General features: G+C 40.5%; 2 protein-coding genes across 4 annotated transcripts in view; one reads left to right on the forward strand and one right to left on the reverse strand.

The window, feature by feature from the left end:
• Nucleotides 1–2264: 2264 nt before the first annotated feature.
• On the reverse strand, nucleotides 2265–17417 carry C1GALT1 (core 1 synthase, glycoprotein-N-acetylgalactosamine 3-beta-galactosyltransferase 1). Of its 3 annotated transcripts, none has more exons than XM_040055998.1 (4): nucleotides 16004–16127; nucleotides 10126–10365; nucleotides 7798–8465; nucleotides 2265–6600 (listed from the first exon to the last, which is right to left on the reverse strand). In XM_040055998.1, the coding sequence occupies exons 1-4, from the start codon at nucleotides 16110–16112 to the stop codon at nucleotides 6391–6393; spliced, it is 1227 nt and encodes a 408-aa protein (XP_039911932.1). In that variant the 5' UTR covers nucleotides 16113–16127; the 3' UTR covers nucleotides 2265–6390. The 3 variants fall into 3 exon arrangements, with proteins under 3 accessions (XP_039911932.1, XP_039911943.1, XP_039911938.1); XM_040056009.2 differs by lacking the exon at nucleotides 16004–16127 and adding an exon at nucleotides 17303–17417 and having other exon boundaries at nucleotides 2272–6600; XM_040056004.2 differs by lacking the exon at nucleotides 16004–16127 and adding an exon at nucleotides 16535–16591 and having other exon boundaries at nucleotides 2272–6600.
• ASNS (asparagine synthetase (glutamine-hydrolyzing)) overlaps nucleotides 16321–27492 on the forward strand; it is a 29030-nt gene continuing 17858 nt past the window's right edge. Inside the window, exon 1 of the mRNA XM_040055986.2 lies at nucleotides 16321–16338. The gene's annotated coding sequence lies outside the window, so the exon portion shown is untranslated. The remainder of the gene's footprint in view (nucleotides 16339–27492) is intronic.

The following is a 27492-nucleotide window of genomic DNA, read 5'->3' on the forward strand; positions in this document are numbered from 1 at the left end:
CATTTGAGTGATTCCCAGTTAAGAACTCATGTGGGACAGTGAAAGACAAAATCCAACAAAAATCATAGTGGAAGGTTTTAAAGGTGCAGGGTACTAATGCACATTAATTCCTGTCTTTTTTATCAGTTCTTTGACTGAAGAGTAAGAGTCAAAACCTTGATTCCCTGAGACCACGCAGGATCCAGATCTCTTGGGGAACACTGAAAGCACAGGGTGTAAGTGGGAAGTAGCAGCACCAGAAGGCTGATATAGTTCTTTAGATGATTGAAGCTATTGACAAAGCTCCTTTCCTTGCAGTCACTTAGAATTTTATCCTAGGAGGGGAAAGGAATGAGAAGGTGCAGAGGAGTTGCTGGCAGCCAGGTTAGAAATCCAAAGAAGCAAACCAGCCTTTTTGACTTCAAGATGCCGAAGTGATGGGTTCACAGACATCTCAGTTTGGTGGTGTACAACTGAAGAACAGTACTGCAAACTTTCAAACTATTCAAGTTTAGAGTTTCAGCAGAGTTTAAATGAAATAAGGAAGCTGCTCACATCAACTTTTGATGTGACAAACACTCCCGTGAAACTCCCATCTCTATTCAAATACAAATTTTAAACTCTCTTGTCCATGTAGTCATCTTTCCAAAAGACTGTTCACCTCTCTGCAAAAGATGCATCTTTTTACTAACCAGTGACAAGAACATCTTTACAGTTTATTTTTATTGGCATTTTAAGAAGTCTTGAAGGACTATATATTAGAAAGCTGAAAAAAATGAAGACCTCAGTCTACACTTTTGAATTAAATAACCACTTTCCCTTTAAAAATGCCAAATATCACCCTAACATAGAAGTGAGATCCCACAATCCATCTGTTTTCCCAAGTCTGTGTTAAATTTCTTTACAAGTGGAACAACGAAAATGTTCACTGCTGAGCTCTGATTTTCTCACTCCTCATATTGTCAGAAAAAGCTCCTCACCACCAAATTTCAGGAACTCCTGGAAGGGTTTCATTAAGGTGAAACATTGTCAGAAAGGAAGAAAAGCTACTAAACATTCAGGAGCAAGAGCTGAAATGAGCGGTACAGAAGCTTATCTTCCCTACAGCTTAGAACAAACTTAGCAGTTCCTGGGTGTAAAATGTTTACTTACTTTTTAGTTGGCTGTAGTGCACAGGGAAGAGCTCTAGGAAAATTCCCTTGAGCCAGTGAAGCTTTCTCTGAGCTTGCAATGAGAGCTTAACGTCACTTATGGGCATTTCACTGTGCCTAGAACTTCTGGTAATCAAATGGGTGAGTCTGTTATATATTAATATAAAAACAAAACAAAACCACAAAAAGCAAGCAAAGCAAACCCACACTTAAAAAATAGTTTTTCTCTCAGAGTAGCAACTGTAGCTTTTGCTCTGCTCCAGCACTTGCATTGCCCTGCAATGTGCTGGATGTAGTCTGAGCCTGACAATTTGAAAGTTACAGCAGCACCACCACATAAAAGCATAACCTTCGCCTGCAACTTGAGAGGAGCTTTTATGGTCTGTTCAGTTGGCTCTTGTTCCCTTAAATATCCCAGCTTTTGAGCTCAGTTAAACTGGCTGTCACCTGTTTCCTGCACTTTGAAATTAAACAGTTAATTAATCCAGGTTAATAGTATTAGCAGGGTCTATTACAGTACTTAAGGTAATAACACACAGCTGTACTGTGCTTGTGCCAGCACCTTGTCCAACAACCAGAGTTCCAGACGTAAAGACACCTTCCAGCTGCCTAAGTGCCAGCACTTTTATTGCTGAATGCTATTCTGCACAAACATTTAGGTTAGAAAGCACAACTTTTAAATCCTAACAAGTTGGGTTTTTTTCTTTTTTCAGAAATAAGAGGTTCACTGAAATAATAAATCCTTTTTTTTTTTTTTTTTAAATGGTTAATTTTTTGACAGTTTTGCTTTATTTCTGAGGTATCAGTTGTACTCAGTTCATTCAGGAATCTGTATTAATGAGAAGACACCGAAGAATCAGGACAATGCAGAAACAGCTGCCTGCTTATGTGAATCTGGTACTAGCACTGATTTTACACTTTAAAAATCTACTATCTTTGTTTCCTGGGTAGCTTGCTATTTTGTTAATAGCATAAATATAGAATCATGGAATCATAACAAGTGAGAAAAGTTTTTTGAATTTCCTGTGCCCACCCTAGAGAAAAAATAAGAACATTTTTATTAGACTAAACTGTGTTGCTATGCAACACCACTAGCACGCAGGAGGGGTAAATGAAGACAGACATGAACTGTGTATGAGATAACTTATTTTATTTATTCAATTCTCAACTTAATTTTGATGCTAAAAATTGGTCAAAGGCACTTCAAAGAAGGTATTTAAGAAACAAATCCTTATGGTGACCATTCCAGACACATCACCAACTTTTATCTGCCATGAGGAACATAACTACCTATAATTGCAAAATGAAATATTCACAGGTTTTAAGTGGAGCATACTGTCCAGCAGCAATATTCAATTCTTTTAGACTATTAATAACATTTGTAAAGTATTTTAAATACAATATGGTAAAACAAAGCAAATTACACTTTTGGAGTTCCACAGAAGATTCCTTCACAGAAAAAGGACAAAACTGCCTTTCCCAGTGGTCCTGTATTGAGGGGTCTATTTTCACCTGTGCGTGCACTATCAGCATCAAAAGCAGGTACAGCAGAGAAATAACCCACACTTTTGTGTCATACAAAGACAAAACACCCTGCTTAGATAACAAAGCATTTATAAGAGGTCTATCAGCTACTCACTGAAATTTATACTCTGCAAGCCTAACAGAACAAATGGCAACAGCTGAAGAAAAAGTGATTTTTAATATACACCCCCACCAAAGCAAAACAAAGTGTCGTTAAAGGCAAAAGTACTGTGAAAAGAGCTTCCACAAAATGAGAGACACACCAGCATGTAACCTTTTAAATAACACAAATACAGACTGCAAAAATGAATTGGGAGTGAAAGAAGATTAAAATTGGTCTATTTCGGCAAACAAGGATTAATACTCTCCTCCCGTTAAGCCCAGCGATCAGAAAGTAACTTCTTGCCACTCTCAATTTTTCTGATGAAACCACTTAATACAAGGTTAAAATGTTACTCTGTCACACATGGGGACACTCCCACATCCACTGCCTAGTAATTTCAAGAAAATAGTTCAAAATTTTTAGATGGGTAATTTAAATCACTATGGCACCGATGAAAGCTTTTAGGTTTTATAAAATTAAGAAACCAAACCACAGAGCAATAATCTGCACAGCCTAAGTAAGCCCATGTTGCTGTGCTTCAGGAAGTCTCTCCATCTGAAATGCAGTCTCCTTGGGCTGCAAAAATTCTCAAACTCAATAAATACTTTCTCGAAGCACAAAGACCTGAGAGTGAAATAGCAGACTACTAATATTAGTGTAATATTGTATGTGAAAATTATACTAACTGTTCACATTCCAACCTTGTCCACTGAGGCTTATGAAGGCAGTGAGATAGAAACCAATTATTCCAGAGGTATCAGCTCATGGTTATGGCAATACAATTCTACAGAGAACAAGAGGTCTCTGTGTTATGATCACAGAATGTAAAACCTGATACTTTTCTAGCTTGTCTGGAAAGAAAAGAAAATTTCTTTGCAGTGCTGTTATAAAGGCAAAAGAAATAGATTCAGAGGCCAATGCACAAGGACACTTTAAAACAAATAACAGACATTTGAAGAAAAGGCTACTTATTTCTCCCGACAGGCCAACCATTTATCACAAGGTAGTACGTCCTTAGCTTCATTCCCTTCAGAAAGGGAACTTGCTCCTTTGCTTTCCCAGTCTCTCTGAGGTCCTGCACATTTTGTGGAAAGGGATCTTCCTGCCCTGCAAAACCCACAAGCCTCAGCTGGGCAGCACATAGAACTAGAACTGCTGCTGAGAAAAGGCTTCATCCTGAGCTCAGCAGGGGCTGATTTACCTTGTTACCCCAGCAAACAACCTGTGTGAAGCTCAAACATCCTGCTTCCTCCTGTCCACCTGAGACTTATGCTGGATGAAACTGGAAAGCCAGAGATAGGACAGTCAGGAGAGTAAGGAACATGAAGAGGAAATTATTTTGCTTCATAGGACAGCACAGGGTAAACATACGACACAAATCTGCAGAAAACATGCAGGATTAGTTCTGCCTGTTGTGGTAGAAAATCTTTAAATCCCCATGGATGAACTGAAAAAAGCAGAAATAAAGGAACTGTACAGTAGTTCAACAGATCTTCTACATGGGCTGAATTTACAAAGAGATTAGATTAAGATCTCAATTTCATTTTATAACTTCCTTAAGTACTCCTGAATATTTTAACTGCTTGTTTGAACAATGCCATTGGAGTTATCAATTCCATATGGATTTCACAATATGATTGGTTTGTGCTGCATGTGGGATAAACATTTAGCTCACAGAAGGAAGCACTTTTCAGCATGTTAACATCCACTGTCCTCTGAACAAGCATCCCTCTGACTACAGCAAACTGGAGACTTTCCTTTCTTAATGCAGTATAATGGTCTACTTAAGACAATTCATGTAAAATAAAGCTCGTGTCCCTATCTACTTCAGAAGTGGTGCTGTTCATAAAGACCAACAGATTTAACCCAGCAGGAACTATTCAACCAATACTTGATAGATGAACTCAGCCTACATTCAGGCAGAGATGATGTATGCAGCATTTCAACATCATGAGCTATTTCAGTAATTACCGTCATGCTGCAGAGCAACAGTCAGAAAGAAAGACATGACTTTACTGTTGGACAACAGAAAGAACTCCAATATGTACTAGAACTATCTTTGGAAAAAAAAAAAATAAAAATCCAGTACTTCATGGTAATATCATCTTCCAGGAACATCCTGAAGGACCAGCAGTAGTAAATAAGGCTGTCTGCTCCCACTATGTGCCCTTTTCAAAACAATGACTGGAGGTAATTAGGTTATGTCCAAATTCATCAATATGATGAAGATGAAAAATAACAGAAAGATGAATAAACTTTTGCTCAAGTGTGGAATAAAACCACTACATGTCACGCTTAATCCCATTCCCCATACTGCTATTCAATTTGAAAAGGAGAAAACCTGAAAGCTTTATATTAACTCTGTAAAACATACATTTGGCCTCTGAAAAAAAAACAACCCAGTAATTAAAATATCTATTTTGTCCCACCCAAGAAAGTGTTTCCAGTTAAAAGGCAGAGATACTTATGAAGTACTGGAGAAAATTAATGCACTTTGAAAGATTCCTGCATTCAGGCTTCCTTACCTGAATAACTATGTACTTCAGCTAAAAAACAGTGAAAAAAGGATCATTTAACACTTTGTACAGAAAAAGGTAACAAGAAGCAGATACAGATTTTTTTTTTTTTAAAGTGGAAGAAAAAAATGTTCAGAAAAGTGAAATTAAGTACTTCAACCAAATAAACTGGCTTTGGTGCAGTTTTAAAATAGGACATTTCTGTATCTGAAAATTTTAACCTCTAGTGAAAATTAAAGTGGAAACAAACCAATTATAATAGCAGCTGAAACCAAGTTGTTACAATGCTTCACTAAGATACTTTTCTTCCTGGTTTATGTGGCAGGTGGGATGGAAGACATAGTTCTATTTTCAAAAGCATCTACCTTATGCTGAAAAATGCTAAGACGAATTTTTATATCCATTCAACCAAAAGGAGAAGGTAATAAAAAGGAAAAAAAAAAAAAAAAAGCCACAGGCAAACATGTAAGAAGAGTATTCCTCCCCAAAAGCTTCATATTGTTTTGCACAACAGAATGTAAGACTTTATAAGTAATTCATAGCAGTGAATTCTGTTTCTGAAACAATTCAGATTAATTTTGTGGGTGAAATTCTGCCACTCTGCTGTTAAGGCAAAGCAGACTGAAGCCTCTAATTCTGTGTCTCTGCCTTACTTTTAGGGCGAGGTACACAAAGTGACTTCAAGATGTTGAGAATACTTCAGAAAGCCATTGTGAAGAGTTTGATAGAGTAGCATCCAATTTCTAATATCAGAATGACTTAATGGAAAGGAAACAGAGGCGAACAGAAAAAGGAACAGAAATATGGTATGATCATCTGTGAACCTGTCCACTATGACTTTTATACAAATTCTTCCAAATACTATTGTATTGGACAAACCTCTAATTTCACAGCTTTAGGGCCCCAAATCTTCATGAGCAGGGCTGCAAGGTCACATTATCCCAAGCAGTCAGAACCAGCACCACTCTGTTGTACACAGGGTGACAAGAAGTGCTGCCAAATTGATTTTTGAAATAAGAATCGCCAGGAGTAATTTCAGTCCACAAGCTTCATGCACAAGTTTGAGGAGACTCTTACTCACTGTACTGGCTTCATTTTGGTTTTTTTCAAGGTCCAATTAGCTCTCAGAAATTTTTTGCTTTATATTTTGATTATCCTCCAGTGCTTCATTTTTGCTCTGCTCTTCTGGATTCTTTGACAAATCAGGATTGTACCTATACAAATACCCATATGGACGAAGATGATAAATCAAATACTCCAAATGATACATAGTCACAGAGTCAACATAGTGGAATGAAATTGCAAGATCGGAGCAACATCCAGGACCCTGAAACACAAAACAAAGCAAAACAATCAGCAAGAACTGCAAGGCATGCCATGGATTAAAGATCCGGGGAGAATTCTAAGAAATACTTGATTTAATGGTAAGAAATTCACTACCATCACTCATATATATACTTCAAAAGTTAATGTTAGGCAAGTAAAATGTACCAGACATACCTGCCAAGTCATCTTTCCAAAATAAAGCCGACAAAGTCTTTTGCTTCTGTGATCATGCCAGTGAAAAAGCTAACTGTCCTCATTAGTGTCACAGGTTTTCTGCTTCTCCGTACTTAATTTTTGATGCTGGTGTTTAAACAGCACCAAGAAGCAGCAAGCAGGTCTAAATGAGTTACATTTATATATGAAACAATACATGCCTGTTACTTATGTCAGCATCCAGACAGAATGCATAAGCAAACTGTCTATGTACCTGCAGCTGTGTGTGTTGACATATTATACAGTTTGGCAGTATTGTCAGTATCTAACTTCCTATTGATAGAAAGTTGTAACAAGTAATTGCAGAATTTTGTTTTAAATGTCTTGATTTAATTGACACTATTAAGAGCTATAGGATCATTGTTAACACATTTGTCACAACTTATAAAATATAACTCAAATTTGAAAACACTTTTCTGGAGCATAGTTTTGGGGTTTCTTTTTTCAGCAGCTTTGATTGCAGAGTTAGTAATATTTCAAATCCAAATGGAACTAAGATTACATATCTAAAGCACCAAAGAGAACAATTGTTATGTAACTGTCGTTCTTTCAATACTTACTAGGTTTCATCAATATAACTTGATTTTGATACCAGATACCAGTCTCTATCCAAGCACAGATATGACAGGATAGCATCACACAGGCAATTTCCATTATGAATTGGTTACAGATGGAACTGTCCACAGCGCAGCCACCCATGCACTGCAGCCTTCACTAAAGCTGCCGCCTCCTGACACACTAAATACAGCTGGTTTAAGCCTCAGAAATGCTTTAGCTGCTCAACACAAGTACAAAAATTGATTGCTGCTTTACAATGAAAAAAAAATCTACTGGAGAACCAGACTCTTTTATTCAGCTTTAATATGTAAAAAATTCCAAATCCTGTTCTTGAATTCTTCCACCTAATGCTAATTCACACATCACATGCTCACACACATCGTAAGATGCACTTGATAAAATGGATACCAGGTTCCTCAGGACTTACCTCCACAGCAGGATAGTAATTGTAATTCCAGTACCAGAATGTTTTTGGTAGGTATCCTCTGATCAAGTGATGTTCTGGAACGAATGGATGGAAGGTTTCTCTACCACTCGTATCCCTAGAATCTCCTGCTTCCACATTGAGGATCTCCATGCATTTTCCTAGTGCCAGATCTTCAATAGAGGAACTGTGAGTGCATTTGTTCGTTTTAAATGCAGCAACAAATCTCTTCAGGGCTTCTTTGCTCAGAACATACCCTGCTCCTCCACTCATGTAGCCCTGTTTCACATAAGGCTTAAACCTTCTTCCAAAGTATATTGGTTGTTCAGGACTGTATTTTGAAAGAAGCCATCTCAAATTGTCCAATATAACATATGTATCATCATCTGCTTTCATAAACCAATCAGCATCATCAAAATAATGGTCATATACATATTGAAAAGCTTTAATAGTCTTCCAGTACAGTTGGTCTCTGCCTTCTTTGGTTTCTAGGCCCACAGTTGGGAAGTCTTTATTTTCCTCAGAGCTCATAAAAAGTACTTTATTACAGCGTTGGGCCCAAGTGGCCTTAACATGCTTGGCTTTCTTTTCTAGATTTTGAGGTCCAGTCATGACCCAACACAGTATTTTCACCTTGTGATACAGTCCTTCTGCAATATTTTTATCCTCATCTAAAAAAAGAGGAAAGATGTAAAACCATATTAGACGTGATTGCCAAACAAGCTAACAGCAATCTCCCCCCTCCCCCCTCCTCAGATATTCTGTTTCTAGATCAGAAAAAACCATGCGGACAGAGAAGAGGCTTTTGCTTCCAAATGTACCACTTAATAAACTCCATGGTAGATTCTGGAAGGAAACAAAAACAAGGCTCTCAAAGATTAAAATTCTTAAAGCTACTTCAATTTCACAAGATAAAGGAGAGTGTACGAGTCATATCAAAATGGGTGTCTGTTCAGGGAAGTGTGGCCTTAGCAAACCTTGATTTGTACATAAAAACTGCTCAGAGGCAACCTCTTTATGGTCTTGGAAGACTAATGAAAATTTAAAACCGGAATATTTTTGCCATTCACAATGAATACAACTAAATCATTACAACACAGAAAGTCAAAAAAGCTAATAAGCTCTTTTATATATATTCATGTTAACTAACAAAACCTAATGAATATTTCTAAAACAGCAAAATATGTTTTAAGAATAAAGCCAATGGTAAACCAGAAATAATTTAACAGATTAAGTAATTTAGGATACTATGAAACTACTATTATTGTTGATAACATGTTTTTATTTCCAGCAATCCAGCAGAATAAACACAGTTATCTGAGGTGTGAAACAATGTTTTTCAAGCTATCAAAGCATTCATTGCTCCCAAAGAAATATTTTCAATTGATACAAACAGAAAGATTCTAACTCATGTAAAACAATGTTTCATGGACAGTGGAATCTGCATAACTGGTAATAAAATATTCTTGCTTACATTTTATGCAACTATACATTAGATTTCTCTGTAACAATGTTCTACAACTACATGTGAAACACTCACACACTCATCTTACAAAGTTTGGAGTTTAAATATGTCTAAATAACAAATTACTTATCAACATCTTCAGCAAATGCATTCCAGTTCAATTTTTCTCATCCAAGCTGTCCCTACTCAAATCCTCTCTGTATTTGGGATTTCAAATTAACTCATTTAATGAAATATATCAAGTGTAAAAGTATTCCTGAAGTATCTGAAGTGTCTACCTTCTCTGGAAAAATAAAAATAATCAGAGTGCAAGAGAATTTCTCTGGCTTTGACTGCAAACAGCAATCTGTGCCTGGACTGCATAATCAGCTTGGCAAATCATGCCCACAGTGACTCCCTTGGCCTCCCTGTTCCAATTCTGTGTTTTACTAATTGTACCAAAAAGCAATTTCTTTAAAATCTTATTTTAGCTTTATCTTAGAGGCTAGATCAAAAGTTAGATGTCCAAAATGAGCTTCTTAAGGCTAAAAAGCAATCCAGCCACATCTCCAACACTAGCAAAGATATCTGCTTAGCAAAATTGCCATTTGGTGGCAAAGCTCATTTCAGAAGTTCCTGCTCCAAACGAGCCTGGATATAGAAATTGGACAGTGGGACTCTAAGGAGAAAAAATTACTACTGTAATAAAAATGTAAACAAAACCACCATTCAGTAGACCTTAGGAGAAAAAAGTTATTTAGATGTAACCTGAACATGGGGAAACCGAAAGAAAATGATTCATATAAATTCTTGGCAGGGAAGAAGCAATGCTTTGCAATGCATGAAAAGGGAGGACATTTGCTAATCAGCCAGGTGTAACGAAATACCTTTATGCTGTCCAGCATCTGCATTGAAATTCATTTGCCCTTGCAGCTGATTGTTGTCAGTATCTGCTGAGTGTTGACCGTGTGGATCATTGTGAAGAACATGGGGCTGGATCTTAACCTGTTCTTCGAGTATAATGCTAAACAGAAGATAGCAGACAAAAAATCCTATTGCTGAGCCAAAAGTGAAGGTTAGAAGGTTCATCAAAGACTTAGAAGAGGCCATCTCCTGAAGGTGAGACACTGTCAAAACCAAATGAAAAATACATTAGACTTAACAGAGAAATCAAATCCAAACCTATAGGAAGAAATCAAGGACTAAATCTCTGAAAGCAAGAGAAATCAGTTCTAGCTCAGTTTCAGCTCCCTTAGGCTTGCACAGAAATTTAAGTACAAGGGCAATGCAAATATCAATATAAAATTGTACATCCATTGATAGTGGCTGTACATTAAAAACCCTATTAATTATATTTATACTACATTTAAACAAGAATGTATACACTAAAGTGCAGTAGCTTTATAAAACTGTAATATACCTACACTTTTTTATTCTCTTTAGCCTACAAAACTGCACTTTAAAATGTAATACCTAAGTCTTTTATGAAGCTAAAAGATGATGATCAGTGGCGATCTACAGGTCAAGATACAACATGGTCACGAGACGTTCTTAAAACTCCAGCCAAATGTATATTACAGGAATTCTTAGCATATGTCAATCACAAGCAGATTTGGAAGAGTTATAAAAGCAAATCTACTCCCAAAGTAGGGCAGTTGTCCTTACTTTTAGGAATTACTGAGGACTGACTTTCAGAAGAAAGAGTAAGACATCTGAATTTTCATATAGAAACACTCATTTTTCAAAGGAAGAGGAAAAAGTACATCTGCCTTGAAGCCTCTTCTACACTTCAAAAATTTTGTATTCCAGTAATAAAAGCACCCCGTCATATCAGCAACACCCTAGCTCCTCAAAAACTAAAGGACTTGGCTGACCCTTTTTATCAAACCAAATCAGCATCTATGCCTGCATAAAGGGGTGTTTTTATGCATCAAAAACGAGTGTGAATTTTAATTTATTAAACACTTGAAAACCAATTCCAAGTTGTTGAGGGTTTTTCATCTTAGGAAAGAGTTGAGCTATTTTTCCTCTTAGGAAAGAGTTGAGCTTCTAATAACTCATGACTAAACTACAAAAACATTGACTATTAAATACAGACTGAATTCAAGCCAGAGCCTACAAACAAGTCAATGATGTTCCCTCCATTAGGATCATTATTAATGACAGTGGGCAGAACCCAGTTCACTTCATGAGGGAGCCCAAAAGAGAAAATTATGGACTGCACAGAACATCGATGAAAACCATCGATCAGAGAAGAGCTGCAGCCACCAAAACAACTCATTTAGTCTGCACCCCCTCCTCTCACTGCCTGGGAAGCGTACTGGAAACAGGCTGTCCCCAAGCAAGCTGCATGAATCACTGTGCAGCAACACACACTCCAAATTCCAGCTTTTTGTCTGTTCTTCCGCTCTCCTGAAGGGAAAGCAAAGGATAGACACGTGTGCATGTTGTTGGGTTGGCACTTTCAGAAATCTACCAGATTTACTGTACACATGCAGATCAAGACCATTTAAGAGTGAAGCACCTCTCACATGTTGTAATGCTTTTCTTTCCACGCTGCTAGAAAAAGGAAAGTAAATTGAAAACACAACTTGAAGCACAAAGTAAAAATCAAGAATTTTTCCAGGTATATAAAACTTAAATTATTATAACTGTGGTTGATAAGGAGCTGTAGTTCTTTAATATGAACAAGCACATTATACAATTTTTTTAACTGCACATTGTCGTCCCTCAATTCAGTACCACATCTTGGTGGAAACAAGTGATTACCTTTAGACATCACATCACAAAGTAAAAAACTGACTGTATTATCATTTGTGACCCAGATCTTGAAAAAATTACTTGGTTTCCAGCTTTACTTCTATTGCTTTTTACACCACTAAGTTGAGAAGAAAACATGAGTATTTTGATCAGGTGCAAAAAAAAAAAGAAGGTAAAACTCCCAAAACCTTAATCAAAAAGCCTACACATAAAAGCAGCCTATGACAATGCAAAAGGATCTGCTGTACTATGATTATTTTTTTATTTTTGCCTTTCCCATCTATCACCACAAAGGGATATGGCCAAAATAAAACAATGCCTTTTTTTGGTATATTCAAAGTGGGGAAATATACAAACCCATGCATGCCCTTAGTGTAGCTACACCACCTTCTAGAATAAAAGTAGAACAATGGAGACCTTTTCTTCTAGAAGGTGGTGTAGCTACACTGTGTCTCACTGCCATACAATTTCAGTTATCTGCTCTAACAGCTGTTAAAATTTTTCTTGCTTGGAGAGAAAAAAATGAAAATTACTTGAAAATAATTGCTGCTCATTTAACTATGAAATTATATACAACTGAATTCTATAGAAAAAAAATTAAATGTGGTGGAAATGCTGAAAAATGAAAAAAGAGCATTCATGACATTGGAAATCCATGAAGTGCTGATTTGGAAGTACTTCACACACAAAGAGGACTTCTCAGGTAGTAGCTGTACTTCATATTTGATACAAAATGCCCCTAGTTACAGTTTTCAATCTAAAATAATCTGCTTATCATTCTATCAATTTTATACTAACAGAATGGGTCACTATAAACATGTGTGGGTGTATATCCACATGTTTGTAAACTCCTGTTTGTAACAGGATAGAAATTTTCATGTTTCAATAATATCTTGATATTTCACATAACTTGAGTTTTTTAACTTGACAGCCAAAATAACTGAATACTACAGCATTACACTAGAAGAACCAGAAAATGCCTAAAAGGAACGTCAGTTGTCAGATGAAAAACATCCCCATCCTTGCTGATATTCTTTTCTACACACAGATTTATTCAGGGGGAAGACATGCAAAACACTTAAGGCCAGGTTGTACAAGGTTTTGAGCAACCTAATGCAATGAAAGGTGTCCCTGCTCATGGCAGGGGCTTGGACTTTAAAAGGGGTTGGATGATCTTTAAAGGCCCCTTCCAACTCAAACCATTTTGTGATGCTCCAAGTATATGACATTCAGAGAAGGAAAAAGTAAGCACAAAACCTACCAGGTCATTAAAATAGCCCCAGTTTTACTCACATCTCTCTTTTTACTTTTTGAGCTAAAAAACACACTATTTAAAAAAACCACCTATAATAAAAGGCAAGGTTTGAATTTAATTTATGCTCTACTGCTCTATCATGGAAGCTTAAACAAATACAGATATTTAGATGTCATGTAGGTAGCCCTATTCACATCAATCAAACCAACAAATGTTTTCAAATTCTATCACAATGTAAAAGTCATTGAAGATTTGGTTCTAAATTTAAGTTTCATGAGTCAACAATTTTTACATCTCCAAGTTTAGAGAAAAACTAATTTTCCTGTGTAAGGGGCTGCTGAACCTGGCAGCCCACTGACAACAAGGCTGTGCAACTCCATGTGCCCAGATCCAGCCAGGCTGAGGATGTATTCCCACAGCAGTGCATGCAAAGGTGCACATACATGAGCCTGATGATACAGATCAGCACAGATAAAAACAAGTGCTCATGCAGACACAAACATGGCCTCGCCTTAAGCTTCTCCCAGAGCTGCCCAGGACAAAGGTCTGCTACTGGGGTATATACACATACACACAATGTGGATTCCCCTGTAACCGCTCTCAGACCCTCAACCTATTCAGGAACCAACGCTGAATCCTCAGACTCCCCAGAGCCCTACTCCATTGTCAAACGGAAGATCCTCTGATCTCACCAGTACCTGTCCCACACTTACAGCTGCCTCAAAGCCTGGCTCCCAAGCCTCTTAATCCTACTCACTGGCTAGGCCTGTGTGATACTCACGAGCAACCACACACCGGCATCCTTGCCAAGACTGTGCTCACGCACTCCACTCTCCCCAGTCACAGGCACTGCAGACACACAATCCTCTGCAGCTCACAGTCCCCACTCCAGCTGCTGGGCATTTAGGCCCTCACTCACTCCAATCCCTCCAGATGCTGGCATATCAGACACAGAGGTCCCTACAACTTACTGTGCATCTCCAGTTACTGGCACTTAGAGCTCAGTATGCACACGAGAATAGGGCACAGAGTCCTCTTGCCCAGCAAAACAGTTAGAAAGGCACCTTAATGAGAAAAGAGAACAGGCCCAGGACATAGTCAAATAGACTGACCAGCCACTTATTTCCAACTGACGAGGCCCTTTATCTCATCCTTTTGTTTTCCCATACTTGTTCCTAGTCAAACTACCTTCCTTTAGTCCCTCCCAGGAGCACTCCATAATTTTGTGCAGTCACAAGATGCTTTTCTCTTGCATCCCATATGACCCATATTTTCTAGGCAGTTAGCTCCCTCAATCTTGTGAGCTGTTCCAGACAGCCCTCCTGGGCACTTCTCTTGCTCCATGTCACACCTGGGCAATGGGACTCGTGGCTCCCCAGTGACAGAACTTCTGATGAGACTGTGCTTCCCCCTTCCTGGGGCTGACCCCCCTGATGAGACTGTGCCTCCGTGTATCCTGCTGGTGAGCCTTAGAAGCCCCTTTTGGTGAGGGGCTTGGAACACAAACCCTGTGAGGAATGACTGAGGGAGCTGGGGTTGTTTAGCCTGGAGAAAAGGAGACTCAGAGGTGACCTTATCACTCTCTACAACTTCCTGAAAGGTGGCTGTAGACAGCTGGGGTTGGGTCTCTTTCTCCAGGCAGCAACTGACGGAATGAGAGGACACAGTCTCAGGCTGCACCAAGGGAAATATATGTTGGATATTAGGAAAAAGTTTTTTATATAAACAGTGAAAATGTATTGGAGCGGTCTGCCCAGGGAGGTGGTGGAGCCACCATCCCTGGACATGTCTAAAAAAACACTGGATGTGGCACTCAGAGCCATGGTTTAGTTAAGGTGTTAGGGCTAGGTTGGACTTCATGAACTTGGAGGTCTCTTCCAACCTAGTAATTCTGTGTGTGAACACATTAATCTAAATTACTGCTCTCACCCTGCTGTTGCAATAAGGACTTTAAGGTCACTCCCACAAGCCAATGGAAATTTAAGGAAAAACCATGCAATACAAATATATGGCAAGAGTTTGGCCCCACCGCCAAAAGAAAACAACCAGCCACTTCTACACAAACTCAGGCAAACCTGGACCACGTACAGAAACACATTAAACAAAATACCAAACAAACAAACAGAAATACCCCAACCCCGAAACAACATTAGAACGAAAATCCCCCCAAAACCCCCACAACCATCAAAGCTGGGATTTTGAAATTTACAGAATGCAGAACATAACTCTAATTTTAAATATGTTTATCTGACTATCATTCCGTAATCACTTTATGATTCGATTAAGTTAAACCCACATACAGAGCTGATTCTCCCTTGCATAGGAGATACTTATGAATCAAGGGGGAAGCTCTGAGGCCCCACAATGAAACAATGTAAATGTCCTTTAAGAGCCGCATAATTAGCAATGAAATTGATCTTACCACCATGTCTTTAACAGTCAAGCAACACATCAGAATAATTCGACCAGAATGTAGAAATAACGCAGTTAGCTGTGCAAGCAGGTCCTCTGCTCCTTAAGTCATATTTATTGCTAGTTGCTCTGTATATTCATATGCTTCGGAAATGCAGCTATATGCACAAGTTGCGCATATATGCACATTTGCTAATGTTGTCTGCATCTAGGATTTCCGTGAGCTTCTGCAGTTTCCTATCGACTAAGCACAGACCGTATCTCTCCACTTTAAATATCTAATGTTGCAAGCATTTCTTTCAAAATAATTCCTGCTTGTTCCACCAGAAAATACAAACCATCAAAGCAAGGTACTTCGGTACAGGCCAACAACTGCACCGAAACGAGACGTGTAACAATCCACAGTACCGGTGAGCTGGAAGGAAGATTTGGCTCCTCCTTCCTCATTCCAAAAGCTGACACCGTCTTTCGGCAACAAGTGCCCGTGCCCGAAGCACGGCTTCCCCGACCTCTCCCAAGCCAGCCCTCGCTACGGACGCCCGCCCAGGAAGTCCCCGCTGCGGGGGCGGGAGCAGCGATTCCGGGCTCCCCGGGCACCTTGCTCCCTCCGCCGGGCTCCGAGAGACTCGCGCTTTTCCAGGGAGACCCCTGCTCCGGCGCCCCTCCTTCCCAGGTGTGCAGCCGGGCACCTGCTGTCCCTGCAGCCGCGGGCACCCTTCTCGCCGCCGGGGTGACGCGCAGCGCCCCGGCCGCCTCCTCCCGCCCCGTCCCCGTGGAGAGGAGGCACCCTCGGCGCCTCGTTCCGCGTTCCGCTGCGCCCCCGAGGCCCGACCACCCCCCCTGCCGGGCCCGGCCCGGTCCCCCCTCACCTCTCGGGCCGGCGGGGCCCCGGTGCGCGCTCAGCCGCGCGACAGCGCGCGGGCACCCGCTGGCCGCGCGCAGGGCAGGCCCCGGCCGCCGCCGGCCCCCGCCGCCCCGCGCCGCCGTCGGCCCCATCGCGCGGCCGCCCCGCGCCGCGCCGCGCGCCACCCCGGGGCGGGCCGGGAGCTGCACCGCCCCGCCCCGCCGCCCGCTCATTGGCCGGCGAGCGGCCCGGGGGCGGGGCCGTTCCGGCACGCGCGTGGTTAACCCCGCTCCCGCCGCGGCGGCGGCTCCGCCGCGTGGCAGCGCGCGCGTTCCCCGCGCTCCCGGCGCTCCCGGCGCGGGAGAAGCGCGGCGCTCCCGCCCGCCCCGTCCCCCCTGCGCGGCGCGGTGACCGGAACCCGCCCCTTCCTCCCCACCCGCCGGCAGCGCGGCCGCGTCGCCGGGCCAGGCCGCGAGCGGCGCCCGCGCCTGCCGGCGTGCGGCGGCGGGCGAGGGCGGGTGCCCCGGGCCGAAGCCGCCGCTCGAGAGCGGTGGCCGGGCGGCCGGCCTGTCTTCCGCCCGCCGTGACTCGGCCCGGACTTCGAGGGGTGCGGGGAAAAAATGTCCCGGGGGGAAGGAGAGGGCGCGGGAGGGACCGAGGGGCGCAAAGCGGCGGCTCCCCGGAGCTCCCAGCGGTCGGTGAGCGGCGCGGCGCTCCCGCGGTGCCTCCGCGGGCACGGCCGGCGGGGAAATGCCCCGGGCAGTGCTGTCCACCCGCCCTTCCGCCGCGTTACCTCGGTCTCGCCGGCCTGGTCCTGCCTGGAAGCGGCAGTGCCGGGAGCTCAGGCCGGGCTGCGGAGCTCCGCTGCGCTCCAGCCCCTCATTTCCCTCACTTCTCCCGGTCTGGAGCCGCTGCTCTTCCAAAATACCATTAGGCAACTGCAAGGGATGTTGCTAGGATACCGAGCCCTCTGCAATCGCTCCTCATCTCCTTGTGCTAACGCTGCCTACCTTTCCAACGGCCCTTGACGTTTATTTGTCGGTGATTTCCTTAGGAAAAAAGCGTATTAAATAAGAAGAACTGTAGATTTGGAAGGTGTTTTTCATTACAATGTGACTGAAAAAGAGCATTTTGCAAACACTGGCCAGATAATGGAGCTCTGCAGTTAATAGATAGAGGGCTTGTGTTGTGGTGTGTTTGGGGGATTTTTGCGTGTGTGTTGTTTTCTTAAGTACCGGATGCAGGTACGTGCAGAGAAGAACTCGTCCATGCTGAAGGCCACTAGTATTTCTGTAAATGGAGCTCACTGCACACACTGTTCTTCATTTTCCCTCTCTCCTTTGCCATCCTTCCTCCAGCCTGTCCATGATTTCAGTCCAAACCATAGGTTCCCCTCGTCACAGCTGTAGATCTGTGTATTTTCCTTCTGTCTCCCCTCTCCCCAAAACAATTATCTCAGAGGTATTCCCTTTAAATTCCATTTTCATGTCTGTTTTTACTTCTGTTTCTCTGGAGGTTGGGTCACACAGAATCACACAACCATTTAGGTTAGAAAAGACCTCCAGGATCACGGAGTCTGACCTATGACCGAACATCACCTTGTCAACTAGACCATGCCACTAAGTGCCACATCCAGTCATTTCTTGAACATTTCAGTGACAGTGACTCCATACCTCCCTGAGCAGTCCATTCCAATGTTTAACAACCCTTTCCATGAAGAAATTCAGCCTAATGTCCAATCTGAACTTCCCCACATGCAGCTTGAGGCCACTTCCTCTTGTCCTGCCGCTGGTTGCCCGGGAGAAGAGCACGGCCCTTCCCTGGCTTCAGCCTCCTTTCAGGCAGCTGTAGAGAGTGATAAGGTCTCCCCTGAGCCCTTTTTGCTTCAGGCTAAACACCCCCAGCTCTCTCTGCTGCTCCTCCTATGACTTTCTCTTGACTGTTCATCAGCTCCGTTGCTCTTTTCTGGATATGCTCCAGCAGCTCAATGTCTTTCCTGAAGTGAGGGACCCACAGCTGGACCCAGCAGTTGAAGTGTGGCCTTGAGTAATTCAAGAGATACTGAATGTACCAATTTAGGAAGCCCTCATGTCCCCCATTGCTCCGGGTCATAGTTTCTCATTCCTGCCCATCGCACTCTGCTACCCCCTTTAAATAAAAGTTACAAGCAACTTGGTGAATAGTATCTTCCTGAACCTGTTTCATCAGAAGAAAGGGCAGGCTTCTTGTACAGCAGAAGTCTGATTTGCATTAAGAAAATATACAATAAACAATAACAAAGACAATGGAAATTGCAAAGGCTGTAAAACAACAACAAAAAAAGGGTATGGATCTATCTTCTTGTTTCCCTTTCATTCACCCCCACCAAATTTGAATAGAATTACTGTCCATCTATGTCCAATGCATGCCTTAAATTTCCAAAATAGATTAAGTGAAGTTTTCAAATTGTTTTATATTACAGATAGTGCAGCACATCTGAGTTGAATACAAGACTTCAGTTTTGCCTGGTGAACTTTAAAGCCTGGATTTGCATCACAGGAGTTCTTCTGTCAAGGTCTGTGGCCCATGTATATTACACACCCATAAATTTATGCTTGAAATGCTGCACTTTTTTTCATAATGTTCATTGAGCTGTTTCACTCTCTTAGGGTAGTTTGAAAAGGAAATTTCAGAGAGAAGGTAGAATGTGTTGTAACTTAACAAAAGCCATATCCTTCCTATTAGTATTGGTACAAAAAGTCTGCTTTAACAAATGTGACTGGTTTGGCCATGTTTTAATGGCTGTTTAATATTTTATGGAGATATCTACATATCACAGATACAACAGGTGTTTTTGGGTTTGTTGTTTTTTTTTTTTTTCACTCAGGGAGAGATGAGTTGTCTCTCTTACAGCCCTCTAGCAGCAATCTCTTACAGTTCAAGGTAAGGAAACAGGTCCCTCCAAGGGGCTTTCTTGCATGTGTAATGGTAGCAAACACTTCCACAGCTTCTGTGCAGCACTGCTTTGCTTAACACACTGCTTCTGGGTGGGTGGTCAAGGGAAAAGCCAGAGGCAGAAGGGGGAGCAGCCTGGTGCTCTGTGCTTCCACAACATGCAGTTCAACTTGTCCACAGTCCCTTTCTATATAAATGTACTACTACTATGGGGAATTCTCCTCAGCTGCTGAGAAAGCCCAGCAGTGTTGGAGGACACAGTCCTATCATAGTAATATGGCAAGGAGTTTCATACCAATTACTTTCTGGCACATATGGCTGGGAACAAATGAAAGGGAAATTAAATTTTAATTTTAATTTTTATTTTAATTTAAAAAGGAATCAATCATTTTGGTCTTCATATTGGTAAACACAAAGAATGAGCTCTTGCCCTGCCTAAGAGGGCCAGCCATATTCAACCTAAAGACTGTTTTGAGCAGGGCAAATGCAGAGTAGCAGGCCCTTAATCCCTCTGCTCATCACTTTGGAGGTCTCCGTGAGATAACTGTCTGGACATTTCTATGCTTACACCCTCTGGAGAGCACTCTGGAGTACAGACCTTCCATAAAAGCTCATTCAGAGATCAGCTACTGCTCTCAAGTCCCCCCATTTCTGTGCACAGGAGTCTGGAAATACAGGTTTCTAGATAGGAAAGCTCACACAAAGTTAAGGCAGAAGACAAAATGCAACAGCTGCTGTGAGGCTCTGTAGTTTGGCAAGTCACTGACTACAGTCATATAATTTAAATATCTAATTGGTATCTAATAAATATCTGGGATGAAAATGATTGCCTTCTGTAGATAGCTTTCTACAAGTTAATGGCTGTTAAGGAATGATGTTCTCTTTACATTTTATTTAATTTTAAATGAACTTCGGTTTGAGTCCATTTATGTCATTGCTTTTACAGGTCATTGGCAAGACAATGAAAATATATTTTATATAAGTAATTTCCATGTATTTTGATTGAAAGCTACTTTTGTGGGTTTTTTTCACTCCTATTTGATCAGACAGCCAGATTAAATTGAATGCCTTGCTTGTTTAATATTATTTATAAAGGATCTCACTAACTTGACCATTCAGATTTAGCAAGGCCATTATTCTTTAAAAAACTATTATCCATTCTGTGCCCATTTATGAATCCACAAATTGTAGTTGCAAACACACTGGAGCAGATCAAGTCTGAGAATTACACATACCAACCCTAATTCCTAGAACAGAACAAAGGCCTTTAGAAAAGTGAATGGAGTTTCAATTTACCACCACACCTTTGCCCACTTGACTTGGGGCAGGACGCACTAATTTGGTTCTGGGGTGTCCTGGAACAGTCAGAACCTGTAAAAGGTGTAAAAAAATGGAGCTGTAAAAGTAAATGATTTACTGTGGTAAGATTACTGTGTGACATAAAGTGTATTTTAATATAACAAAGAAGTACGAGTGTATCACCCCACCTTCCTTTTACGAGCAAGAACACCAGCTGGCTGAAAGTCTGACATCCTGTTATGATACGGAACTTTACTCACTGTGTTTCTTGCACAAACAATAGTAGAACTGCCAGGAGTAGAATAGTACACATTTACCTATCAGTGAAATTAGAAGTACTGTCTTCATTTAAACAATTGTACAACCTCTATGCTGCTGTTCCCGCTAACCAGATCTCCTTGCAACAAATAATTGACTCAAAACAAGCCCTTGTGAACTTCTAGATTAGTATTCAGTGTGTGCCAAAAACTCAGGTTGTACATTTCAAGTGGCAGAATAAGGAATCACTGTATCTTGATAAAAATGTGAAATTCAAAAGAATGCTTCTAAAAAGTTTGAAGCAAAGGGAATTTATTCATTATACAAATAAAAAAATATTAAATATCTTTGTATTTTCATTGGAAATACCAGACAAAATGTTTTTATTCTAAAAAATCTGCAAGAAAAGCACTAGTTACAATGTTTCTACCCTGCTCACAGGCCTGCCCCAAAGCCCGCTTCGAAACACTCTTGGCTACAGCTGTGTTTCTATAGGTGAAACAGCACCAGGAACCATCCTTTGATAGCGATATTTCACAATTTCTCAGTTCAAAGTAAATTGAAAGCTGTGCTGTAGCCCATCAGAATGATTTTCATATCATGAAACTGAGAAAACAACACTCATTTTCAGTGCTGTGGAACATGATGTGCAGGCCAGGCATGAGGGAACACTGACTGGTCAGAGAGTCTGCTGGGATTCCCCTGGATGGACCCAAACCTCAGCCTCGTCCATATCGGTCTTTAGAAATAACTCTTGGCAAGCATTACTTCATTACCTTGCCCAGAGGTTTTCTCAAGGAAATACTACCTGGCAGGGAAATAAGTCATGCCAATGAGCGTGTTAATAATTAGCCTCCCATACTTTATTTTCTGGCCCTAATTTATTTGTAGAAATAGCCTCATAAACCTTTAAGCACTTAAGAAAAATGTGTCTTTATTCTTGCTGCTGATATACTTCTGTATAGATAAGTGTTTTTCCATTTGTTTTACATATGCACACAAAAGTTAACCAGGACAAGTGCAGATATTTTACCTGTCAAATCCTACAGTAGAAATAAAATAGTATGTTCTCTGATAATAAAAACTCTAATAAGAGATAGATTTCAGAACAGATTGAGGAGTAGCCAACTCTTGCAGATAGATCCTTTCATTTGCCCATCTGGTACCTGGCAAAAGCAAAGAGGTTCTCAGGGTTGCTGTCAACTAAAACAAGATTCAGAGTAATACTGCTATAAAGTAGAATTCTTATATAATTGTATTTCTATGAGAATTGACAGAAGATTTTAGTTGGCTCAGGTTTCTTTTCTTTGGGAAAAAATGCTTAATAAAAATGTTGGCATTAATACTAGGAAACATTCTTATCTGGCATCCACAATAAGAGATGAGATATTGTTCAGTAAGAATTAGAATGCAGAGCTAACTATTCTTTGCAGTCATCCATTATTTAATTCTTTTAATCCCTTTGAATGGATACTGCATTTGAGTTCCTTTAGAACTGGTTTTCTTTGGTTTTGAATCAGGAAGACTTCTCTTTCTTCTCTTTATATGTAAAAAGACAAAGCTATTTTTATGAAGTCTATTGTTACTTTCTAGCTAGGGGAGAACTGGGAGAAGAGACACGTGATTTTACTGTTTATGTACTGTTTAGCAGTAACAACAACAGAAGTTTACTTCTGTACAGAATTCAGAATCAAGTCCTAGTAAAAAGTAAGAGTAAGTAGCTATAACTATATAGGCTTTGAAGAGTTCAGTGCTGGTGATTTAATACAATTAGTAAGACATACTATGAACTCTATTTTAGACTGTGCTTCTGTGAGAAAACGGGGAAAATTGTTTTCATTATTAATTTTTTTCTTTTACAGAAATAAGTTACTTGGTGTATGTGGCAGTGTAACTGTTTATTTTCCACACTGCAAAGGTTACATTAGCCAGTCTAATTATTCCACTGCAGACCTTTGTTGTATTTGTTCTACCTCTCTATTTCTGGTAACAGTACTAGCATGGCAATGGCTTCTCATTTTGAGGTAATAGCTCGACCTAGTGATGAGAAAGAGCTCCTACAGTCATGGAGTTTAGAAGAGTTTCTCAATCTTTTATAAACCAAAGACCATCTAACTTTCTTAAAAAACAAACAAACAAACAAACAAACAAACAAACAAAAAAAACCCACCTCATGAAGTGTCCAATAACTGTTACCATTCTTCCTTTATTGTTCTTAACTGTACTTAGGAGAACATAATTGTGCCTTTCTAGCAAATTTTACTGAGCCCTTTTTTGTTTTGTTTTGTTTTCCAGAAACAAATCACAACATTAAATACATTTTAAAAGACTAAAGCAGCACAATGGAGGGTGTCAAAATAACTTTTTAATAAAATTATGCCCATTTATTCACCTGAAAAAAATATATATCAGTGTATTTTAAAACTCAGCTATATATGTTCAAGTATGAATTTAGCTGTTACAGTATTATAACAGCTAACTATCTCTCTTACAGCTGAATTTTGCTGTATTCTAGGTGAAAATAAATATTGTTTGTATTAAAGAAAACATATATTGAACAGGGCAAAATTTCACAATGGAAAATTACAATGAAAACGTGAACTGAAGATTGTAATTTGCAGTTAATCCTGCTGTATCGACTACAAGAGACAGTTTAAATGCTAATTCAGGTGACACCTAATCTTTACTACTATATGAAAAAGAACCAGAATTTAAATTAGTTCTGTCATTATGGTTCTGAGAACTCTAGAGAATTAAGTTGGTTTATGTTGCAGAGTCAATATCAGACAGCTATTTTTTCTTTCTTATTCTGTAAGTGGTTTAAAAAGCATACGTATATATCTATCTCTTTGGGTTTGTGGTTTGTTCCTGTCTCCTCCTCCCCAGGAAGAGAATAAATTACACTGGGTTCTTTCTCAGTAGCCAAGATCACTATTGAGTTAAAGTCAGCAATGTTTCATTCCTCTGTCGTCCTGGCCTGCACAATAGAGCCATTGGTGTGCCATATGCCATGCCTGCCATGTGCACTGTATGGCCAACAGCTCTTACAACAACCCTTTCTTGTCTGTGCTAAGAAACACGGGGGATGATGGAAGGGCTGGGATGTTAAAAAAGGATGCAGCAGCGGTGAAAAATGCTTAGTCTTTTGTGCAGGCAATAACAAATCACCTTACTTTGTGCTCTCCCTTGCTGCTGCACTAGCCATGCCTTCCTAGTACTCTACTGAAGTACTGAATGCCTGGGCTCTAGAGATTTTCTTTCAAGACTCAGCAGTGCTGTGACCTCTAAGTCCGAGGTCAGAGCAAGTCTTATTTGTTTTGAAGCTTAACATAATTAGGCAGGAAGAAAAGAAAAGGGATTAAATAAGAGAGACTATAGCAATAGGAACTCCCAGTAGGAGAGACAGCTACTTTTTATACTATGAGAAAAAATATTTTGTCTGGAGGAGAGAAAAGTAGACTGTATGTCCTTTAAATGTCTTAGAAAGGAAAGGAACAGACAAGAAAAGATGGAAAAATAAATAAATCCAAAATTATAGGAAGAAAGACCTCTGTTAGGTCGATAAGTTATTTAAAAGCTGCAAGCTTGTTGGCATGTGATATAGTCCCTCTGGGTAAAAGCCACAATAAATAATACAAGTGGGAGCCTACCTTACTTCAAGCTATGGATCTTCAAACAGCTTTTGCATTTGACACTTTCTCTTTTCTTTTTTTCTCTACTCAGGAATTAAAGTATGGTTCTGCCTGAGATTTTGAGAGCAAGCATCCAGACTTTAAGAGCACTTAGTGTTACTATCTTTTGGGGAAGAAAACCGATCAATATTGGCAAAGGCCTTTACTCTCTGCACATGCAAATCCTTGCCATGCAAACATGCATTTCAGATGTCAGAGGCATCAGATGACACCTGTCACTACAACTATTGCAGCGTGGATGGATGCCTATCCAACAAGCCTCTGCACTTAAAAGACATCCAGGTATGAGATACATTGTTTATGTCAACCCATGTGACTGGGGAGGAGGAACAGCTTTCCACCCTTTCCCTGAGCCCTGCCCACCACTGATGTCTCTCAATATAATGGGCTGCCGTGCCACCACGGTATACAGATCTTTCTATGTAGCTCCATCAGGAGGAACAACCTTCTGCTTTCAAGCTAAGCCTCTGCCCTAGGAAACATTCAGTCCCTGAATGCTGAGAAAAGGATAGTTTGAGGCATTTGAAACTTGGAATTGCCTGTTCCCATACCTCCATTACTACACAAGTTTGGCAAAGGAAAAGACAAGTCTTGCTATTCCAGTTCAGGATGTTTTCAAGGCCAGGTCAAGAGCAGTTGGTCCAAGTAGTTGGTCTAAGCCAAACATGGATACTGGTTGCAAAGGAAGTCCTGAAAGTATAGACAAGATACACACTTCTCCTTCCCACAGCCAAATCTTCAATTTTTCAAAACCAGAAATTGTTTCAGCATTATCTTTATTATTCTTCAAAATTTTGATGATGAAGCATTTTAAACAGTCCATGAGTAAGTAGGTGGCCTGGTAGAGTGCAGAATGCCTCTTCTCTAGTAATTTCTGTGCAAAGGGCTGATGTAAGGCTGTGCTGAGACACACAAATAGAATTTCTAGTGTTTTACAGTTCTGCCCATCTTAATGACCTAGTCCATGAATCCACTTGTGGCAACTTTCACCATCAGCAAAGGGCTTTGAATTCTTGCCTGAGAAACTCCAGAGAATGTGCACTGGATGCTGGCAGAAAAGAGAAAGTCCTTCTCTAAAACTGGAGTCTTGCCATTGTTTTCCACGTCAGATCTTTGCACGGCTCCAGCAAGAGCAAAGGATGGGACAGGGAGCTGGGAGAGCCATTATCACAAAACCAGCTGAAATGTGTTCTCTTGTGCAAAAAGCCCTCTCATGATGGCTATCTTCATCAGACTATGCCCTGTAAAACCCCCTGTACCACAGGTTGTTAATTAGTTAGTCATTGCTGTGAGAGCAAAAAACCTTCACCATCTGCCTTTGTTAATCACAGCCTCCACTTCTCCTCTTCTCCTCAGTTCTCTCTCCTGTCCAAACACATTTCATTAATCTCACAGAACTCAGATATTTCTAATCTTCCAAGCATACTGATGGCACCACATTCAACAGATGCACATTCATCTTTAATGGGACAAAGTGAGGAACACAGACTTCATTTATGAACAGTGCTCAACTGAGAGCTGAGCTGACAGAGATCAGTTCAGTGTGAGTCACGAAGCTGCACCAGTTCATTCTACATTGTATTCACTCACCTGTTTAGCTTTGGGTTAACTGTTAACTTTGACCTTTTATTTACTCATTTAACTCTTGCCTTCAGAGAAACCTCTTAGCCTTTCATCTCAGCTGATTAGGAATAAAACTAATGCAAGCACTTCCTAATTAAGTAATCAGGAACTTTCTTACAGGGTTTTTCAGCCATTATTAAATGGTTTTATTCTATGACCAAGCAGTAATTCTCAGGTACCTATCACAATTGTACAGAAAGTCTCCTAGCTACTAATGGCACACAATATTTACATTCAAAGTTGTTCTCTCAACCCAGCTAGAAGCAAGGTCAATTTCTTTCAACAAAAATTTAAGAAAAAATTAACTTTAGAGGACTAGAGTGGAGAAGACAATGCTTTGGAGAAACTATTACACATGATGTCTGCAGAAACGAGAAAACTGAGAGGGAAGATGTGACTTGAGAAGAACACAGGTGAGAAACTGAGGTGTAATTATATCTGGTGCTGTCTGCAGATATGCTGAAAGAGAATACTAGATATTGAAGAATGAGACTTTATATAAGCAGACTATAATGGGCTACTTGACAATAGTAGAGAGAAGGCCAGGGACTTCTTTTTTTTTTCTTGCACTTTTACAACTATCAAACACTAACAGTGTTGATATTAAACAACAGTTCATGTGTAATATTTCTGCCAATATTCCCATATAGAACACCATCAACTTCATTAAAATTGGGCATTAAACACACAAGACACAGTTAAATGCAGCAGTTATTCCCAGTTTTTAGAAGTGATAATACAGGGTAGGATAAATTACCCAGTGCACCCTAAGGATGCAGCTTTAAGCAGGACTTGAGAGGTTTTGCTCTACCCTGGCTGTGCCTATGCACCCTTACCAAGCCACTTTCTGCAAGTCACTTCTCTGTCGTCCTGCCTCAGTTTCTTCATTAAAAGATTTTTATTGTACCAAATTATTTGAGACTATCATAAAGCACTGTATGAGATCTAGTTATGAACAAGGACTACAATAGTCAGGAACCATCAATGAAAGTGCCCAGACAACAATTTGAGCATAATAAGTAGATCCACCAAAAAACCTCTTCTGCATGGAGAAGATGTAAAGAAAGGTTGCTTACAAAAGCTTCTGACAGACAAACAACCTCCCAAAAGAACCTAAGCTAGTACAAGGTTTGTCTGCTATTTCTTGTAGCTTTCCAAAATGCAGAGTGACATTTAG

Source organism: Hirundo rustica, chromosome 1 (assembly GCF_015227805.2).
Source record: "Hirundo rustica isolate bHirRus1 chromosome 1, bHirRus1.pri.v3, whole genome shotgun sequence".
In the NCBI taxonomy this organism is placed as follows: domain Eukaryota; kingdom Metazoa; phylum Chordata; class Aves; order Passeriformes; family Hirundinidae; genus Hirundo; species Hirundo rustica.

What these genes read in the sequence shown, in the direction of transcription:
- C1GALT1 (XM_040055998.1), bottom strand. Translation starts at nt 16,112, where the DNA reads ATGAGGAAGGAGGAGCCAAATCTTCCTTCCAGCTCACCGGTACTGTGG. An exon ending in AGATGCTGGACAGCATAAAG is followed by an intron (nt 8,466 to 10,125) that starts GTATTTCGTTAC and finishes CTCTTTTTTTAG; the next exon opens with ATGAGGATAAAAATATTGCA. An exon ending in ATTACTATCCTGCTGTGGAG is followed by an intron (nt 6,601 to 7,797) that starts GTAAGTCCTGAG and finishes TTTGTGTTTCAG; the next exon opens with GGTCCTGGATGTTGCTCCGA.